The 22,619-nt window shown below is 36.7% G+C and overlaps 1 protein-coding gene across 1 annotated transcript in view; it reads right to left on the bottom strand.

Moving 5' to 3' along the window:
* Positions 1-8,262: 8,262 nt before the first annotated feature.
* LOC149791289 (uncharacterized) overlaps positions 8,263-22,619 on the bottom strand; it is a 31,281-nt gene continuing 16,924 nt past the window's right edge. The window contains exons 6-9 of the mRNA XM_089969810.1: positions 22,348-22,473; positions 16,774-16,896; positions 15,965-16,041; positions 8,263-10,197 (exon numbers count right to left, since the gene is read on the bottom strand). Coding sequence (XP_089825936.1) covers positions 15,968-16,041; positions 16,774-16,896; positions 22,348-22,473 — 323 coding nt within the window. The 3' untranslated portion in view covers positions 8,263-10,197; positions 15,965-15,967. The remainder of the gene's footprint in view (positions 10,198-15,964; positions 16,042-16,773; positions 16,897-22,347; positions 22,474-22,619) is intronic.

Here is a 22,619-nt window from a genome sequence, read left to right as displayed (position 1 = left end):
CACTTTTTAAAGGCATAAACTTATTATTTTATTACACTTCCTAAAGACATAAACATATTCTTTTATTACACTTTCAAAGACAAACATATTCTTTTATTACACATTTTAACGGCATAAGCTTTTATTACACATTTTTAAAGGAATAAACTTATTCTTTTATTACACTTTTTAAAGGCATAAACATTCTTTCATTACACATTTTTAAAGGCATAAAACTATGCTTTTATTACACTAATTAAAGGCACAAACATATTCTTGTATTGCACATTTTAATGGCATAAACTTCTTTTATTACACATTTTTAAAGGAATAAACTTACTCTTTTATTACACTTTTTAAAGGCATAAACATTCTTTCATTACACATTTTTAAAGGCAAAAATCTATGCCTTTATTACACTAATTAAAGGCATAAACATATTTTTGTATAGCACATTTTAACGGCATAAACTTCTTTTATTACACATTTTTAAAGACATAAACATATTCTTTTATTACACATTTTAACGGCATAAACTTCTTTCATTACACATTTTTAAAGACATAAACATATTCTTTTATTACACTTTAAAAGACATAAACATATTCTTTTATTACACATTTTAACGGCATAAACTTCTTTTATTGCACATTTTTAAAGGCATAAACATATTCTTTAATGCACATTTTAAAGGCATACACTTTTTCTTTTATTAAACTTTATAAAGGCATAAACTTATTCCTTTGTTATACTTTTTAAAGGAATAAACTTATTCTTTTATTACCTCTTTAAAAGCATAAACATATTCTTTTATTACACATTTTAGAGGCATAAACATATTCGTTTATTACATATTTTAAAGGAATAAACTTTTTCTTTTATTAAACTTTTTAAAGGCATATACATATTCTTTTATTACACATTTAAAGTCATAAACATATTCTTTTATTATACATTTTAAATGCATCAACATATTCTTTTATTGCACATTTTAAATGCATCAACATATTCTTTTGTTACATATTTTAAAAACATAAACATATTCTTTTATTAACCATTTTAAAGGCATAAATTTATTCTTTTATTACACATTCTTAAAAGTATAAACATATACTTTTTTAACACAAATTTAAATCATAAACTTATTCATTTTTACACATTTTAAAGGCATAAACATATTCTTTTATTACATTTTTGTAAAGGCATAAACCCATTCTTCTATTACACAATTTTAAAGGCATAAACATTATTTTATTACACATTTTAAAGGCATAAACATTCTTTTATTACACATTGTAAAGACATAAACTTATTCTTTTATTAAACTTTTCAAAGGCATAAACATATTCTTTTATTACACATTGTAAAGACATAAACTTATTCTTTTATTACACATGTTAAAGACATAAACTTGTTATTTATTACACATTTTTAAAGGCATAAATATATTCTTTTACTACACATTTTAAAGGCATAAACTTTTTCTTTCATTAAACTTTTCAAAGGCATAAACATATTCTTTTATTACATATTTTAAAGACATAAAGTTATTCTTTCATTACACATTTTAAAGACTTAAACTTGTTATTTTATTACACATTTTAAAGGCATAAATATATTCTTTTATTACACATTTTAAAGGCATAAACTTTTTATTTTATTGCACATTTTAAAGACATAAACTTGCTATTTCATTACACATTTTTAAAGGCATAAATATGTTATTTTATTACACATTTTAAAGACATAAACATATTTTTTATTATCCATTTTAAAGACAAACTTATTCTTTCATTACACATTTTAAAGACATACAATTGTTATTTTATTACACATTTTAAAGGCATAAATATATTCTTTTATGTTATGCTAAGCAGTGAATTACTTGATTTTCTAATTCAAATAATATTTATATTTCACTTTAGTGAAAAAAAAACTGTAGTGAAAAAATAACAATATTTTTTCACTACAGGAAGTACTTTGTTGGGTCAGAACATACTTACCTCCGTTTGATTTTTTGTCGGTGAACTACTTTTTCCTTATTTGTGGTTGTCTTCTAATTAATAATCCCTGTCTGTTATCCTTGAAACTTGTAGTTTGTTATTCTGGAAATATCAGTTAATTTTTATAAATCTGATGTGGAACTAATTTTGTGCGCAGGTACACATAGCACAGCAGAATATGTACGGTAAACAGCCGACATTACCATAAGAAATCTGCTAATTCACTGTGTCACAAACTTTAGGTAGCCAACGTATGTGAGCATAAAATAAAAAGAACATTTGCTTGAAACGAGTGAATAACGGATACATTTCATCTTGGCTTCGCCACTCGTGAAAATACTTAGTTTTTCATCCACTCGATGAAATATATCCGTTATTCACTCGTTTCAAGCAAATATCCTCTATTTATTACACATTTTAAATCAAACTTATTCTTTCATTACACATTTTAAAGACATAAACTTGTTATTTTATTACACATTTTAAAGGCATAAACTTTTTCTTTCATTAAACTTGATAAAGGCATAAACATGGTGTTTTATTACACATTTTAAAGACATAAACTTATTATTTTATTAAACATTTTAAAGGCATAAATATATTCTTTTATTACACATTTTAAAGACGTAAACTTATTCTTTCATTACACATTTTAAAGGCAGAAACATATTCTTTTATTACACATTTTAAAGGCATACACTTTTTCTTTTATTAAATTTTTTAAAGGCATAAACATATTCTTTCATTACACATTTTAAAGGCATAAACTTATTTTTTTATTACACATTTTAAAGGCATAAACATATTCTTTTATTACACATTTTAAAGGCATAAACATATCTTATTATACATTTTTAAAAGCATAAACATATTCCTCTATTACACATTTATAAAGGCATAAACATATTCTTTTACAACACATTTTTAAAAGCATAAACATATTCTGTTATTACACATGTTAACTGCATAAACATATTATCTTATTATACATTTTAAAAAGCCTAAATAGGTTGATGTGCGCGGTTTGCGATTAATAGCAGTAATTCTTGCATCAATAAAAAGAAGTTCCCAAATTTTGCAATAATTTTAGGAAGGCGTTATTTTACAACTTCATCTTGTAGTTATCATGCTTCAAATTGTGTGTTTTGTCAAACTTATGTCCGTATTCGTATAAAAATAAATAAATTTTTATTTTTGCTAACACATTTTCACGAGCGATACATCTTTTAAACAAAAAAATTCAATAGTCTTGAGTTGGCTTTAAAGGATTTTCTTTCTCCATTTTGTTTATTTCTACATTCAAACGTACATTTGTCTGGATTTGGCAGGCTTGCAGTCTAGCTCGGATACAAAATCTCGGATACAAAATCTCGGATACAAAATCTCGGATACAAAATCTCGGTCCAATTTTCGATAGTCACTTCATTTGGATTGCAATCCTCATGATTCAACGCCTGATTTATCCATCGTTTACAGACACGATTGTGGAATGAGTTAAAATTGCAACTTTAAAAAATGCCTTACTATATTTGATCTCGAGTGTTTTTTATTTTCTTCATAAAAGATCTGTACCGTTTATCGTAGCGTATTACCGGTATATAATACTGTATAGGTGCGTATCGTAGCGTATTACCGGTATATAATACTGTATAGGTGCGTATCGTAGCGTATTACCGGTATATAATACTGTATAGGTGCGTATCGTAGCGTATTACCGGTATAAAATACTGTATAGGTGAGGCAGCAACAGGTCATGTATTTTCAGTCACTGACAGTTTTCTTAAATAATTTTAAAAAATATTAATACATGATACATACTTTTTGCTGGTTGTAGTTGGTGTTTATGTATTTTTGGCCCCTTCTTGATCGCATCAATGTGCAAGAGCGTGTTCATTTGACACATTTTAATGTCTGAACATTCAAACTGTGTTCGTGTGTGTGTGTGTGTGTGTGTGAGAGAGAGAGAGAGAGAGAGAGAGAGAGAGAGAGAGAGAGAGAGAGAACAGAAGAAAAAGAAAACAAAAATGGCCCAAGTATTGAAATACTGGTATGAATATCATAAAAAGGCTGACATATTTCCTAAAAGGCCTAAATACTAGTTTCCAAGGTGATATCTCCACTATGGCGAAATAAGTTTTTCTCCACTGATATATTTCAATATTTCACTATGAAATATATAGTGAATAGTATCCGCTCACTAAGGTATGAGCGCCAATAGCCGATTTTATGAGAGTGTCGACCTAAAATAAATTATTTTGAACCCGTACTCGTTGGTTCGAACCCAAATAGCAATTATATTTTCCCCGTGACCTGATCAAAAAATTAGTTTCAAAATGACAAGAAGGCAACCAGTCCTCCATTTTCACAGCGACGAAAGGCCACAATTTTCACAATATAGACGATTTCTTCCAAAATGCAATATACCTCGAATGTATGTAGGCCTAGTAATTTACGGAAAAATCACATATCTTTTTCGCCAAATATTTGTTTAAAAAAAATAAAATGTAATCTGTTCAAACAAACTGGGCGATTTCTATGCAAGGATTGATGGAAAAGTTGCGAATGAACAAATAGATGTATTCGCAACTTCTCGATATATCATTGTTTCGTAAATAGCCGTGGTAGTTCGAATGGCAGCTATGGCCATGCATACATTGTCATGATAATGTGAATGGAGTGGCAGTAAATAAAAATATGGTTACATGTTTTACAAACTGAAATTTTGTACCGAAGCGTACCTAAGCTTCCGAAATAACAGAAAAATTAAAACATTGTAACAAATGAGGTAGAACAACCATAATGAGGTGACATTTTTTATACAAACACAGAAGGAAAGATAGCAAAATACAATTCCTCGTTCAGTTTTCTTTGGTTTGGTTAGGGTAGGCTTCTGAAATCCCCATTTGTAAACAGTAGTGGCCTTAGCAAACTCGGGGCCCGATTTGGATCGTTTTGGCGGGGCCCCTTGGTTTACTCGCCCCACCCCACCCCCCGTGAGCACTGCATTTAGAAATAAGCTTTAAAACAAGTTTTATATGATATTGAGCTTTTAAATTTTCTTTCATCGCTTTAAATTTACTTTCTCTCTATAGGGGGTTTCACGGTTGCAACGGAGTTAGTGATCGTAGCGCCTAAAATTACCTCCCTTAGCTCCAATGCGCATGCCCACAAAAATGTCCAGTTCCGGATAGTTCACCGTTCTACACTTGGTTAGCGAAACATAAAGTCAACAAAGGAAGGAATCTTAACTGGACTACAGATCATTATGGTTAAACCAATGAATCAATTAGAAATGTCAAACATCTTTTGTTCATACTAGGAGAATAATTATAGACATTAAATCAGATAATTAGATTCAGTGTCCATACTTGCATTATATCCGATAATTCAATAATATTTACTTTCCATACTGAAATGATATCAAATAATTAAATTAAATATACTGTCCATATCTGATAATATAAATTCATTATCCATAATTTCAGATACATTCATAGGAACAATTCACTCTGCTCTCCGATTTTAAGCATTTATTGCACATTTTTGGTTATATAACTTTAACGAAAACAATCTCAATAATATGCACTTTTCATGTGTTGATATATCTTTCTTTCTCAGTTATTTTCGCAAGGCTAATGGTTCGTTTATAACACGAGTTAAGAAAGTTATAACACAAGTTCGATAACAAAATTATAACACGAGTTCGATGCGTCAGCTGATTTGTAATGCTGAATATTTTAAACCAGAATTTGTTTTAAAAATGGAACACAGTATTTTAATGTATTCAGAGGAACTTAACAAAGCAATAATTACGTTAGCTATCATAACGATAAATGAGTGTAATTAATGCAGACGGAATATTATTTTTTTTTTGTTCAATTTTCTTTTTGACTTTTGAAACATCAATTATTGGACGGTACATGCAATAACTTTCAGCATGATTTTTCTTTGCTTATGCTGACACGTAATAACTCTCAAATTTGATGGGGTCTTTAGACAACATTTCTGATTGCCACCAGCAAATTCATCTGGAACAGCCTTCTTAAAATTAGTTTAATTCTGTTTAACTTTCCTTGCATCAAATCTGCAAATTTTAAAGATCCAATTATTTCACAGATTCCGTCATATTACTTTGGTTCGCCTTTTAAATCAATATTGATCCACGTGACCGGATGTAAATTGCAAACAGTATGATTTAAAAAAGAGACTGCTTGTAAGAACACACTCTACAAGTCAATAATAAATGGATACTCACAAATATTCATATTTATTGTCTTTATCTATCAGTCACTCTTTCTAACTTAGCATCATTTTATACTCGTTTTAACCAGAAGTATATTTATGTAATATACGTATGCGAACACACATTCATTCCAGGATATACATACCCATGCGCCAGATGAAAGAAGACATACATACATACATACATACATACATACAGACAGACAGGCAGATAGGTGAGAGACACAAATGTCCTATACATGCATAGTGTATATAACATCGATATTTCTCCAAATTGTATACTCTAAACTTTCCAACCGTTCTAGGAAATAAAATTAAAATAATCATAAAGGAGATTCGTAAGTGTGCCTGTCTGTTCAAGCGTGGTTGACATTTGTGCATTTTGAAAATATTCAAGTTATTTCATGAAAAATATAATGAACATTAATAGAAAGGCCAAGGAAATAAATTTAAAATAACCATCAAGGAGACTCGTACGTGCGCCTGTCTGTTCAAGCGTGGTTGACATGTGTGCATTTTGAAAATATTCAAGTTATTTCATGAAAAATATAATGAACATTAATAGAAAAGCAACAGTCTAAATCAATAATAATATTTACAAAAAAATTAAGAAGTTAGAATCTTTTTCTTGTTGTCGTTCAGACTCCATTAACTGCTATGATTGAAGCTGTACAAAATAAACATATTTCCATTATTCTTCAAGCGAGATAAATTGCAAGAACTTTTTACGCAGCGATACACTTTCGCACAATCAAATAATACAAACTAAAGCATAAGGTAGTAATGGAAAGATAATGAAGTTCTGAAATGGGCAGATAATATTTATTTGAAAGCTGGGAGAAGCGCAAGTTAGTAAAAAAAAAAGATGTAAAAATAATTGATCAAATATTGATAGAATTTCTTTTTAAGATAGTGAGATATCGATCCTGCTTGCATAATGTGAGCGGTCTGTCATATTTTCTTGATCTACATCTGCCATCTTAATTGATTGAAGTATTAGGAAGTGAGCTGCACCGATATGCCCTCTGGTGTTTTCAAGGGGAGATACTAACCGTGAAACCCCCTATAGACATATTTTTAAAATTTACTAACACGTGGTGCCCCTGTGAGCGTGGGGCCCGATTGGACCAAATTGGTCCAATCGGCCCAAGGCCGGCCCTGTTTGAAGACTTGAGTCGCAAAAGCTGTTTCACCAGCGAAAGCAAGTAAAATTTTCTCGATAAACAAGAAATAGTTGACCCCGGTCGTACATATATTATAAACAAGTGTTTACCCATTCTCTCATAATCTTTAGTATTGTTTTGCTTCTATACTAAATGTAGTTGATGGATATTTATGATTTCTAATACGGGCTACAACAGGCTGGACGCACGTATCTGATAGTCAAAAACATTTGTTTTACTCATGACGTAACTTCATCTTGCCTTACAAGTGTCTAATTTCGTCATAGAATTTATCAAAATAAATCTGGGCAATCTTGGGAACACATTTCATCATTTTACTGGTTTAAAATGTTTAGTTTAAGAGCAAAATAGAAGGGTAGTAGGATTTTCTTCCCTATCAAAGACAAAGATCTAAATGGATAAAAATAGAGACAATCACCTACTCAAATGAGTCAGATAGAGGTGTTTGATTGTTTGAATGGCAGTGATGACGTCAGTATGAAATTATCAATACGACATACAAATCTCTGTTTTTACATGTATGTCTATTAATGGATCATCGACAATAAACTGAGTACTTTTGATTAATAAAATATATATATATATATATATATATATATATATATATATATATATATATATATATATATATATATATATATAAAATATATATATGTATATATATATATGTATGACAAATGCGTAATGATCGAGGCATCCGGTTGCTTATAAATTTCAATTCACTACTTTATTCTGCGTTTTCTTTTTCTTTCTCAAATCAAATCAGTATTTTATCGTTACGCGATAACTAGAAACTTATATTTGTTCTCACTCTAATAGAAATGTATGAAACTCGCCCAATAATTTCAATATTTTCCTCGTCAAAGATCGCAAATGACAGGAATTAGTCGGGTCGTGCCTTATATTTCATCTGCAGTAAAATCCTTTATTTATTAAACTTTATAGATGATCATTTTAGTGAGACTAAGGAGAGGAACCCAATCGAGCCACTCCATCCTTTTTCCACTTAAAATATTACACTTTATAAGTAAAAACATGGAAACGAAATGTGGTGTCCATTTTTTTAATATAAATCTAGCCCCTCGAAAAAAATGTGCTAACGCCCAGATTCAATTTACTTTTATTTGAAATTGTGCAACGGTATGCGTAGTCAAATATATGAGAACAAACAGATACAATACATTTTGTCCGATACAATATATTAAGCATTAATTTTCTATCCATATAGCTATGCAACACACACACGCATAAACACACGCACGCACATACATATATAATATCAAACAATCTGGCACATACGAAGATAAATGTACAAATGGTTTATGGGACAAAATATGTGATATGCATTGTTACAGAAGCGATTTGCATTTCATAAAAGCAAAACTGGCGTGAATTTTTGATTTGATAACACACATTAAAATGTGTAAGGCATCGTGTAGTAGGTCAAAATAACAAGAACACATAAAGAATTAATATTGGTTGAAGTGCTCTTTGAGACCCAACTAATCGTCAACACCAAAAAATCGGTATTACAACTTTCCAGTACTCTGCAAGATCGATCGGTTTAAATGTTCAGAAGAAAGCAATACAATGATTGATCAAAACGATATAAAGTAGAATGATATTTAAATTCTATTTAATTGAATGCCTAAAAACATGTGTTGACGTTATTACATATAAGCTCAGATAATTTTACTTCGAACAATGAACATGTCAGATAAATAACGTTTCACGTAACTATAGGCACACACACACACACACACACACACACGCACACGCACGCACCCGAAGTTACTAGCGTTCTGACTACATTCTATGCAAGTAAAAACCTACTGAACCTAATATATTCAAATTATCTTATTATTTAATCACGCTTTCTGAGTGAGCACCATATACATTGCTGGTGTCTTCGTTAATAAAAAAAGGAGTTCACCTTTGATGAAAAGTTTTAGTGTATTTTCACATCCTAGGCATCAAAATTATTTGGGTGTTTCTTTCAATGAAGCTGCCCCACAATTGTTAAATAACAATAATTTTGTCGAAAACAATGTTCGCGATTCAGGTTTACAGCGCTGCAATAAATTTATTTACGTGGTTTCTTGTAATTCCGAAAGTGTATGTCAGCTTGCGTCGTTATAACTTTTATCTTAAGCAATCGCAATCGTTTTAAGATGTACAGTTCATGTAAAGATGATCTCGCATCTTGCATTAATGCCTGCCCATTTGTTTCATAAAGGTGGATCTATAAACTACGTTCATTTATTCCTGGAATAAAAACTAACTTTAAATAAATTATCACTCATAATATTTTTCAATGAGACATTTATTATTGTATGTTGTAAAATAATAGTCCGTCATTATTTCTTTGTTTCTTACTGCGCACGCGCAACACAGCGCGTGTCTTGTCTTCTCCAGCTAGCTACTGTAGAAAGCTGCACTAGTTGCAGTAAAAATCTGTTTTTTAATAACCACGTAACTAAGTCAATGCTGATTAATGTTGTACAAACTTATCACGAAATGTACTGGCTAAAACAATACATAATTACCTCAAATTTAAGAATTTATGAGATTTTTTCTTAGACTGACGACGAGAAAGAGTGGGACGCCAGTGACGGTTGTACTGATCATTTTTTGGGCGAAATAACATTACTCTTCTCCTAACAAATAATGAAACTTAATCTGAGTACACAAAATGGTAAACAATATTATCTTGATAAATCATATATCAGAAAATACAGCTTGGTAATGTCCTGGCATTTCTCCATTCGCCAGTTTACATCTCATCATATCTGCAATAATAATAATAATAATAATAATAATAATAATAATAATAATAAAATAATAATAATAATACTAAGAAGAAGAAGAATTATTAATAATAATACTTAATAATAACAAAATTTAATAATGATAATAATAATAATAATAATAATAATAATAATAATAATAATAATAATAATAAACAAATAAATAATAATAATACTCAATAATAATAATAATAATAATAATAATAATAATAATAATGGGATTTAGATTTGATTGGAACGATCAGATTTTAAAACTAAGATGGGGGTGAACAAGGAAAAGGAAGACAAAATGGTACAAAGTTCTGGAGGGACTCCGAGTGGCCGAGTGGTCTAAAGCGCTCTCCGTTACGGATCACTCCATCTCACCTCTGTCTGCGTGGGTTCGAGTCTAGGATTCGGCCAATGTAGGTATGTGAGAAAGCTTGCCAGTAGCTTCTCATGGGTCGGTGGTTCTTCCCGGGGTTTTTCCGGGTTCTTCCTCCACCATTAATACTGGCCGCCATGCATAGCCTATCGTGTGCTGCAAAGTTATGTTCAACCCAACAACGACAACAACAACAACAACAACAAAGAGACTGGAAGGATTAATACAGGATAAAGGTACTTGAAGAAGCTGAAGGTACGAGATTTAAGGCACAAACTGCGGGGAGATGGCTGAAAAACGTAAAAGGAACGGAGATAGCGCGAATAGTAGAAAGGAGATACAAGAGTAAAGAGTTGTAAAGCAAGTTCCTTGGAGCAACGAAAGCTCGAAATGAAAACAAGACGAAAGGATAGGCAGATGAATGACAAGGTGAAGGAACTGGAAGCCGGAAGCGGTAAGTTAAGCATAACTGCATGAAGGAAATATGAAACACTGATATAATAATGGCATAAACATAGAAATTTCTAGTTTTACTGCCAGGTTAATGTGACACCGTTTGAATAAGAGAATGTTGGCATCCGTTAGTCTCGAAAGACGATGGAAATGCGCCCATGAGAGATGTCACGGTTGGTGGTTGTGTAGCGTCTGCTGTGGCTAAGTAGTCCAATGCGGGAGTGGCAGTCCCTACTGCACTTGCTGCACTTGAAGGTTGTGTCAGATGTTGGTTGGAGCTGCTTCTTCTTCTTCTGCGATCGTCTTTCATCAGCTAGCAAGCGTTGCTTGTCCTCTCTGGCTTTCAGACCAGTGATCAGAGCATGTCGCCTGCTTGATCTGTCTAGAGCGAGCTCTTCCCAGGTGTTGACATCGATATCAAGGGCTTTCATGTCATGCTTACAGACATCCTTGAAGCGGAGATGTGGCCGTCCGATCGACCTTTTGCCAGAGGCGAGTTCCGAATAAAGAATGTCTTTGGGGATCCGTCCGTCAACCATCCGACGTACATGGCCCAGCCATCTGATGCGGCGTTGGCGGAGGAGTGTGATCATGCTGGGAATCTTGGCACGCTCAAGCACCTCGTTGTTTGTTACTCGATCGCTCCAGGTGATCCCGAGTATGCGTCAGAGGCATCGCATGTGAAAGGCGCTCAGTCTTTTCTCTTGTGAGGCATACAGAGTCCAGGTTTCACTGGCGTACATGAGAGTGCTTAGCAGGCATGCACGGTACGCGGTGATCTTAGTGTTCATGGTCAGCATGCTGTTGTTCCACACTTTCTGCGACAACCTGGAGAGAATTATTGATGCCTTTCCGATCCGCTTGTTGAGCTCAGCATCGAGCGAGAGGTTGTTGGTGATCCGAGGTACATGAACTGACTCACCACCTCAAGTTCGTAGTTGTTGATGATGATGCTTGGGGGGTCCGCGTCCTGAAGCATCACGTTTGTTTTCTTTAGGCTTATGGTTAACCCAAACATCATCGCATGCTTTAGCAAAGCGGGCCATCAGGCGCTGAAGCTCAGCTTCTGTGTGGGTGGCTAGAGCAGCATCGTCTGCGAAGAGCATGTCCCTGATGGTTACTTCACGCACTTTGCTCTTTTCCTTCAGTCGTGCCAGGCTGAACAGTCTGCCGTCTGATCGTATGTGCAGGTAAATCCCTTATGTGGACGTCCCGAAGGCGTGCTTTAGCAGGACTGCGAAGAAGATGCCGAAGAGCGTGGGGGCAAGGACACAGCCATGTTTAACTCCACTGCGGATGTCAAAGGGGTCGGATGTTGAGCCATCGTACTGCACTGTGCCTTTCATGTCATCGTGGAAGGACTGAATCATGCTTAGCAGCTTTGGAGGGCAACCAATTTTCGCAAGGATTGTGAAGAGTCCGTCTCTGCTGACCAGATCGAATGCCTTGGTGAGGTCTATAAAGGCCAGGAAGAGGGGTCTGTGCTGTTCTCTGCATTTTTCCTGCAGTTGCCTGACAGAGAAGATCATGTCGATTGTGGACCTCTCTGCGCGGAACCCGCACTGCGACTCTGGGTAAACTCTGTCAGCAAGCGTCTGCAGTCTGTTCAGGATGACGCGTGCGAAAACTTTACCCACGATGCTGAGAAGTGATATGCCCCTGTAGTAGTTGCAGTCGCTTCTGTCGCCCGTGTTCTTGTACAGGGTTATGATGTTAGCATCTCTCATATCCTGAGGCACTGCACCCTCGTCCCAGCACTGGCAGAGGAGGTCGTGCAGGTGTGTGAGCAGCACGCTACATCCACACTTAATGAGTTCTGCTGTGATGCCATCCTTCCCTGGGGCTTTACCTAGGGACAGTTTCTCTAAGGCCTTCTTTAGTTCGTCTACAGTAGGTTTCGCATCCAGTTCGGTCATGCCAGGGAGGTTTTCAATGGCGTTGAGGGCATCATTGGTCACGTGCTTCTCTTTGGAGTACAGTTCGGAGTAGCATTCCACCCAACGCTCCATCTGCTTGCCCTTGTTGTGGATGGTATCGCCTGTGGCAGACTTCAGTGGTGCTGTCAGTTTCTTCGTGGGACCCATTGCTTTCTTTATGCCATCGTACATGCCTCTGATGTTTCCAATATCTGCTGCTGACTGGATACTCTGACAGAGCTGAAGCCAGTATTCATTGACACACTGCCGTGCTAATCTCTGCACTTTGCTTCTGGCAGACCTGTTTGCCTGTAATGTCTTCTGACAGGGGGATCGCTTGTATTGCAGGTGAGCACTGCGACGCTCTTCTATGGTTGGCATGAGTGTGGCAGTGTTAGCCTCAAACCAGTCACTGTTCCTTGATTGCTTCTTACCAAAGATCCGTGTGGCTGTGCTGTATACAGTCTCTCTGATGTGATCCCATCTTTCTTTGGCACTGCCGTTGTGGGGTTCGGAGTCAAACGTCTTGGAAAGAGCATAGGTGAATTCCTCAGCCTTGTCTGGATATGATGTCTTGCTCACATCAATGCGTGGTTGACCCTCTTGCCTAGAGCAGTGGATCTTCTTTGGCTGAAGCTTCATTTTGCAACACACCAGCGACTGGTCGGTGTCGCAGTCAGCACTGTGGAAGGTACGGGTAAGAAGCACACCCTTCATGGCTGAACGTCTTGTAATGATCAAGTCCAGCTGGTGCCAGTGTTTAGACCGGGGATGCCTCCAAAACACTTTGTGATGTGGCTTTGTCTGAAAGAATGAATTGGTGATGCTGAGTTCGTGGTACGAGCACATGTCTAGATGGCGCTGCCCATTCTCATTCATCTTCCCAACGCCAAACTTGCCAAGACAGGAGGGCCAAGAGTCATAATCGGCACCCACCCTAGCATTGAAGTCGCCCATTAAAATCAAGTTCTCCTCCTTGGGAATTTTGTTGATGAGCGAGTTTAACTCATCATAAAACTCATCCTTGGTATCTGTGGAGGATCTTAGTGTGGGAGCGTAAACGCTGATCAGGTTGACGGGCCCGTTTGAGGTGTGGAGGCGGAGGGATAGAAGTCTTCCATTTCCTTGTTGGCAGGGTTCTATCATCCCCAGCAGAGTGTTCCTGAGAGCGAATCCAACACCAAACTCTCTGGCTTCATCTGCACTCTTTCCTTGCCAGAAGAATGTGTAGTTCTTTTCTCTGAGGGACCCAGAATCTGGTAGTCGTGTCTCCTGTAGTGAGGCGATGTCGACGTGGAGACTTGCAAGTTCGTCGTTGATGACTGAAGTCTTACGAACATCACTGATTGTCTGGAGATCATCTGAAAGCCCAGTCAGCATGGTCCGGACATTCCAGGTACCTAGCTTGAGGATTGAAGTCTTCTTTTTTATTTTTATTTTGTTATTTCTTGGTGCAGTACTTGCAGTCCGCTTGTCAGGTACTCGCGTACCTTAAGCCTTACGCACCCAGCAAGGCAGGCGAACTGTGGCGGGACGGCACCTTATTGGCTGGGGGCTGCCCATTTTGAGGCGGGCGGTAGCTGTCCAGTGAAACATGTTTGTCTCTCCCACCGTCAGAAGCAACCCCTGGCGTCTGGCTCTACGCCAATCGAGCGGTGACTTACAACCGGTAAAATGCTGCTTCCCGTGTTGTGACGACGCTATGGAGCGAAGCTGGAGTGACCTCTCCAGGGCGCAAGCCTGGGCAGGGTGATATGGAGAATCAGCTGTTGCCCATGCAGATGATCCCCCCTCTCCACGCAGAATAAGAGAATGAAGATAGAGAATTCTAGTTTTACTCCAAGATGAATGTTACACCGAAGGAATAATAAAGTGAACATAGAACGTTCAAGTTTTACTGCTAGATGAATCTTACACTGATGGAATAAGAACATGAACATATAAAAACTCTTGTTGGCCTACAAAGTAAATAGTATGAAACACACACATCAGTGGTTAGACGTTAAAAATACCAGATGAAACGCTCGAACTTTGATGAATGAAAGGCAGAGAGTGAATTGAAACGGTGAGCATTATAGAAGTATACAGAGATGAAGGTATATCGATGGGGTGGACGGATTGAAATAAATGGAGCGTGATTTGCAACGCGATACACGGGTTAATGTAGTGTTGTGGAACTGTCATCAGACGAAGAGAAAGTGATATTCGGTAGTACGTGTATATTATTCATATTGCAAGTGGGGAAACTAATGTAACAAACTAGGGGTTTATGATACTTTTATTTCCCTGCCTCGTTGTGTATTTGGTAGATTTTAGTGATTATTTGCTAATTTTGTTTATTTTTCAAACAGAGTAAATAGCTAGTTACTAGGTTCAGGTGTCATGGATTCCGAACCATATTCAAGTGACTTTGATGACATCATGAATTACTTTGGTCGAAATGGCCTCTACCTAGTACTTAATATAAGAAATTCTATGGATATTCTCAAGCACAAGTGTTTAATAATTTGAAATAGGAACAATTTTGATTATTGGGTATTTGGGCAATGTTACGAAATATCTGACTTGCCATTCCAATCAACGGCTTAGTTTAGACAAATGTATACCAATAAATCATACGAATGTGAAACAAGAAAACTGAACAAGTGAGAAATTAGTCTCCTGCATGTGTTGCCGTTAGCTTTATTAGATGAAATTATTCTTTGTGGCATTAGCACGTTTAAAATCCTTCAATTGATTACGACTGTTGTCTTGCTGTCTTTCGGTAAACACAAACTCATGCTGTGTGTTTCGAATTTGTTTTCTTTCCCTCGGTCTTGAGCTGAACTTACACTAGCGATTTACCGATATAACAGCACATACTAACACTTAAAAACTTCAAGGAACGATTTGTTTTCGTGGCTGCAACATATAACAAATTTATTTTGTTGTTTATTTGTTTTTGCTTGGGGAGGTGGTGTTGGTGGGAATTGTTATTCGTTTGTATCTTTCTCTGAAATTCTAATGTGATACTTACCATTCAGACCCATATTATACCGGATAACAGGACCGCAAAAAGAGTTGTCACAATCGTAAACCAGCTATGGTGTCCACCTGTAATACAGCGGAAGAATATCCAGTTAGCCTCAATTGAATATTCAACCTTTTTAAGACATTTATAAAATGTTATACAACTAAAATCTTATAGAGCCGTCAGGACCTAATCTTAGTACAATTTAACTCGGATTTTATCAATTTAACCAATATATATTTTGAAAATTTCTCTAACGGTAATTTTTTTTTGTTTGAGAAATGTAAGCAAGATATAAATAATGCAGTCTGTAAATAAATAAATAAATAAATACATAAATAAATAAATAAATAAATAAATAAATAAATAAATAAATAAGGGTCAGAAATTAAGTATGTGCCTTTATGTACTATAAGTGACCGACCATTTAATATTTGTCTGGAGGAGAGGTACAAAATATTTTCTAGCACTCAAACTGCTTGAAAAAAAATAATTTTCTTTGATTTTAGAAAACAACAAGAACTGGCTGTATACATTAAATAGGTTCAAGAAAAAATATCTTGAGGAAAACGACATAAATATTATAGCTACAAAGAAAATTCCAGTAAACCCACGCGTGCAAAATAAATTGTAGGTCCCACAATTCGTATATGTCTGATACCGATTTTCCGATTTTCAACAGTCAATGCTATTCGAACCATGATCATCCTTGGTGCACATTTAGTTTTCTGAAACAACTTTAATACTGCTTTAAATCGATGTCAAGTTTATCATGACTTTATTGGAAACGTCCAGATACCAAAATTATTCGTTACCCCCAAAGACGCCTTCCGCTCCTCCCGTGATGTTGACCGCAATTGCATCCTGGTCTACTGTTGGAAGTGGAACGGCTGTACTCGTTATAAGCGGAAGAGGATTCATGGTGGTCATTTTGAAGTCTACTCGGGAAAAAAAGAAATATGAATAAATTAAACCAGTCTTTTTTCCTCCGTTCATCCCCAGAAACTATTGGTGTTGGCGGTGCAATAAACGTTTTTTTTTTATCCTCTTTACAGAACAATTTTCATTCTTCAAACATTTATTTGTTTAAAATAAAATTATATTGTCCTGATGAAACTAAATCCGATCACACGACTTACATCAGAATTTGAAGATAGCATTGAAGATATTGATGTTCGATCAGCTATTCTCTTTTCCATGCTAAAATGCGCGTATCGGATATATTTTCGAACTGTAAATAACTTCTTTTAGCATATTTCACTGAACCGTTTATCGCATTCAACTCGATCTTTTCGCGTATTTGACTCGATCATTCCGCGTGCTCAGCTTTATATTGTTGTATATTTAACTCGATCAAATGTTAAGTCTCCTGCATCACAATAAGCAATCATCATCGAACACTTATCATTGACTTTATGGCCAAACATTGAGTCTTAGGATATTTTACATTAAAAAATCAAATGTCAAAAACGCAAACCAGAAATGTGCCAAAACGTCATGAAAAAGATATGGCGGAAGTATAAAATTATGATGGAATGATGGGACTTAGTGTTAAGGAAAAAGCTGGGGCAACCGCTCTGTAACACTGTGTCAGAAAATAGTTAAATCTGGGGCAACCGGTCTGTAACACTGTGTCAGAATATAGTAACTATCAACCATGACAGAGGCCTTATTAATCCAAAATCTATTACACTGGTCAACAGTGAAATCATTACTGACTTGAAAAGGCCCTAATCTGTAGTATTTTGGTGTGCCGAACACGAATATAACCGTGAAAAATTTGTATTGGCTCTCGTTTTGAAGATATTCATATACCTCATTTTCTATGTTTCACTGTGTAAATTTCTCCAGTAGGACTGCAGCAACATCCGGAATAATGATGTAACATTGCATAATACCATCATGCTCACATCATCCACAGTTGATTGCATCATTTTCTGATGCAATGCAATACTAATGCCATGCGGCTGCTGAAGTAAGTTGACGTCAGCAGTGTACTATACATGTGTAGGCCTATTATACTAATGCCAGGCGGCTGCTGAAGCTGACGTAAGCAGTGTACTATATAAAGCCCAATCAGATAGGTTCAGCATTTAAAATATTTTAGACGTTGTGCGAGACAGTTCAAGCTACTGTTACATAAAACTTATTATTTTATCCATTTACGTACAATAAAGAACAGTAATGCCTCGAAAGTGTGTTAATACCGCGGACAATTTTTGCTATATTTGTGGGGAAGTGACATTTGCCAACCAGAAGAAAAGTATCAATTCTCAAGTGAAGAAGGCATATCATCTTTACTTCGGATGCAAGGTTGGTGACCAAGACAAGCCTTGGGCTCCGCATATATGCTGTGCTACATGTACAACACAGCTTTCACAGTGGTTGAATTGCAAAAGGTCATCAATGCCGTTTGCAGTCCCAATGGTGTGGAGAGAGCCAAGCAACCACCTAAATGACTGTTACTTCTGCTTGGTTCCTCCTCTTTCCGGCGGAATAACGAAGCGAAAGAAGTCGAGAATAGTCTACCCAAACATTCCGTCTGCATTGAGACCAGTTCCACATGGTGAGGGACTTCCTATTCCAGAACCTCCAGCAGAATATTCTCTTGATTCATCTGACGAAGACAAAGGTGAGTCGACCTGTTCTTCTCCTGGTCCATCAGCATGCAGTGATCCAGATTTTCACTGTGGTGCATCATCAACCCCACACAGAATAACACAGGAAGAACTAAATGACCTGATTCGTGATTTGGACTTATCAAAGAACAAGGCAGAATTGCTAGGATCAAGACTCCAACAATGGAATCTTCTAGAAGAAGATGTCCCAATTACTGCATATCGAAAGCGCCACCAGCAATTGGAGCCTTTCTTCAGAAAGGAAAGTAATCTGATATTCTGTTCCGATATTGAGGGCCTCATGAATGCTTTAAAAATCACTCATGACCCACAAGAATGGAGACTATTTGTGGACTCTTCGAAAATGAGTCTCAAGGCTGTGCTTTTGCACAATGGAAACATTCTTCCATCTATTCCAGTAGCGTATGCTGTCCACATGAAAGAGACATACGATAACTTAACGCAGCTACTGAATTCCATTGAGTATAACAAGTACAGCTGGCACCTCTGTGGTGATTTGAAGGTAGTTGCCCTTTTAATGGGACTGCAGCAAGGATATACAAAATACATGTGTTTCTTATGCGAGTGGGATAGCCGAGCAAGGGAAATGCACTACATGAGGAAGGAATGGACTCACAGGCAGAATGTAGCCATTGGAGAGAAGAATATCCAACACCCAGCTCTGGTTGAGGCTCAGAAAATCTTGCTACCACCCCTTCACATCAAACTAGGTTTGATGAAGAACTTCGTGAAAGCCATTGACCGGACTTTGCCAGCATTCCGATACCTGCATGAAAAATTCCCTCGACTCAGCGAAGCAAAGAATAAAGAGGGAGTTTTTGTGGGTCCTCAGATTCGAGAGCTTTTCAAAGATGACCGGTTCAACAACTTGCTGGAAGGTGACGCGAAACAAGCATGGATGCTTTTCGCCTAGTTTCTACAAACTTCCTCGGAAATGTTAGGGCAGAAAACTATAAGGAACTAGTAGAATACATGTTGATGAAGTATAAGAAACTTGGCTGCAATATGTCTCTAAAGATTCACTTCCTTCATTCCCATTTGGATTTCTTTCCTAGCAACTGTGGTATTGTTAGTGATGAACACGGCGAACGTTTTCATCAAGATATCGCAACAATGGAACAAAGATACCAGGGAAAATGGTCCACTACAATGCTGGCTGACTACTGTTGGACACTCCTCAGAGATGCTCCCCAACAGCTGTACAAGAGACAGCACTGGTCAACAGTGAAATCATTACTGACTTGAAAAGGCCCTAATCTGTAGTATTTTGGTGTGCCGAACACGAATATAACCGTGAAAAATTTGTATTGGCTCTCGTTTTGAAGATATTCATATACCTCATTTTCTATGTTTCACTGTGTAAATTTCTCCAGTAGGACTGCAGCAACATCCGGAATAATGATGTAACATTGCATAATACCATCATGCTCACATCATCCACAGTTGATTGCATTATTTTCTGATGCAGTGCAATACTAATGCCATGCGGCTGCTGAAGTAAGTTGACGTCAGCAGTGTACTATACATGTGTAGGCCTATTATACTAATGCCAGGCGGCTGCTGAAGCTGACGTAAGCAGTGTACTATATAAAGCCCAATCAGATAGGTTCAGCATTTAAAATATTTTAGACGTTGTGCGAGACAGTTCAAGCTACTGTTACATAAAACTTATTATTTTATCCATTTACGTACAATAAAGAACAGTAATGCCTCGAAAGTGTGTTAATACCGCGGACAATTTTTGCTATATTTGTGGGGAAGTGACATTTGCCAACCAGAAGAAAAGTATCAATTCTCAATTGAAGAAGGCATATCATCTTTACTTCGGATGCAAGGTTGGTGACCAAGACAAGCCTTGGGCTCCGCATATATGCTGTGCTACATGTACAACACAGCTTTCACAGTGGTTGAATTGCAAAAGGTCATCAATGCCGTTTGCAGTCCCAATGGTGTGGAGAGAGCCAAGCAACCACCTAAATGACTGTTACTTCTGCTTGGTTCCTCCTCTTTCCGGCGGAATAACGAAGCGAAAGAAGTCGAGAATAGTCTACCCAAACATTCCGTCTGCATTGAGACCAGTTCCACATGGTGAGGGACTTCCTATTCCAGAACCTCCAGCAGAATATTCTCTTGATTCATCTGACGAAGACAAAGGTGAGTCGACCTGTTCTTCTCCTGGTCCATCAGCATGCAGTGATCCAGATTTTCACTGTGGTGCATCATCAACCCCACACAGAATAACACAGGAAGAACTAAATGACCTGATTCGTGATTTGGACTTATCAAAGAACAAGGCAGAATTGCTAGGATCAAGACTCCAACAATGGAATCTTCTAGAAGAAGATGTCACAATTACTGCATATCGAAAGCGCCACCAGCAATTGGAGCCTTTCTTCAGAAAGGAAAGTAATCTGATATTCTGTTCCGATATTGAGGGCCTCATGAATGCTTTAAAAATCACTCATGACCCACAAGAATGGAGACTATTTGTGGACTCTTCGAAACTGAGTCTCAAGGCTGTGCTTTTGCACAATGGAAACATTCTTCCATCTATTCCAGTAGCGTATGCTGTCCACATGAAAGAGACATACGATAACTTAACGCAGCTACTGAATTCCATTGAGTATAACAAGTACAGCTGGCACCTCTGTGGTGATTTGAAGGTAGTTGCCCTTTTAATGGGACTGCAGCAAGGATATACAAAATACATGTGTTTCTTATGCGAGTGGGATAGCCGAGCAAGGGAAATGCACTACATGAGGAAGGAATGGACTCACAGGCAGAATGTAGCCATTGGAGAGAAGAATATCCAACACCCAGCTCTGGTTGAGGCTCAGAAAATCTTGCTACCACCCCTTCACATCAAACTAGGTTTGAGGAAGAACTTCGTGAAAGCCATTGACCGGACTTTGCCAGCATTCCGATACCTGCATGAAAAATTCCCTCGACTCAGCGAAGCAAAGATTAAAGAGGGAGTTTTTGTGGGTCCTCAGATTCGAGAGCTTTTCAAAGATGACCGGTTCAACAACTTGCTGGAAGGTGACGCGAAACAAGCATGGAATGCTTTTCGCCTAGTTTCTACAAACTTCCTCGGAAATGTTAGGGCAGAAAACTATAAGGAACTAGTAGAAGACATGTTGATGAAGTATAAGAAACTTGGCTGCAATATGTCTCTAAAGATTCACTTCCTTCATTCCCATTTGGATTTCTTTCCTAGCAACTGTGGTATTGTTAGTGATGAACACGGCGAACGTTTTCATCAAGATATCGCAACAATGGAACAAAGATACCAGGGAAAATGGTCCACTACAATGCTGGCTGACTACTGCTGGACACTCCTCAGAGATGCTCCCCAACAGCTGTACAAGAGACAGGCGAAGAAATCTAAGATGTAGTCAATGACTTGATTTTTTATAGGTAGGCTATTACAGTTGACCTTTTACTATTGGAATGCATTTCGTTATGTAAACATTAATTTCTTGCAGATTACAAAAAAACTAGAGCCAATTTTGCAATTTGACTGTCATATTCGTGTTCAGCACATAAAAATTGATAAGAATTGACTAATTTTATTTCAGTAACATGACTTTTGTAAAAATTTGTTGTCCAGTGTTATCAATATCAAAGTTATTGAGCAAATACAGAACTGTGATGAAAATGAAGGGCAACGTGTGAAATGATTGCAGATGAAGTGTTAGTGATGAAAGTCGTATGGGTCCAACTTCGTGTGACTATAAATGGAATATTTACCCATAATGCAAACGTATCTGTAGGCTGAGGTACAATATTCAATGTTGTATTCCCACTTCCCTGTTTGCTGGTCCTTGTAAGTTAACACACAGCGGTCCGATTTCATAATGTTCTGCTGGACTGCATCTAGAAGTGAAGTAGTAAAAATGAATTAAAGAAAAGTGAAGCAGGGTGTAATGAGATCAGGTGTGGTATAGTGCAGTACCGTGGGGTGTAGTGTGGTATAGTTTCACAATCATTACACAAAAAACTTGCAGATTTACTGCTGGTAC

Source organism: Sinohyriopsis cumingii, chromosome 9 (assembly GCF_028554795.1).
Source record: "Sinohyriopsis cumingii isolate HCF-2022 chromosome 9, ASM2855479v2, whole genome shotgun sequence".
In the NCBI taxonomy this organism is placed as follows: Eukaryota; Metazoa; Mollusca; class Bivalvia; order Unionida; family Unionidae; genus Sinohyriopsis; species Sinohyriopsis cumingii.
This window is presented reverse-complemented; position numbering and strand designations above follow the sequence as displayed.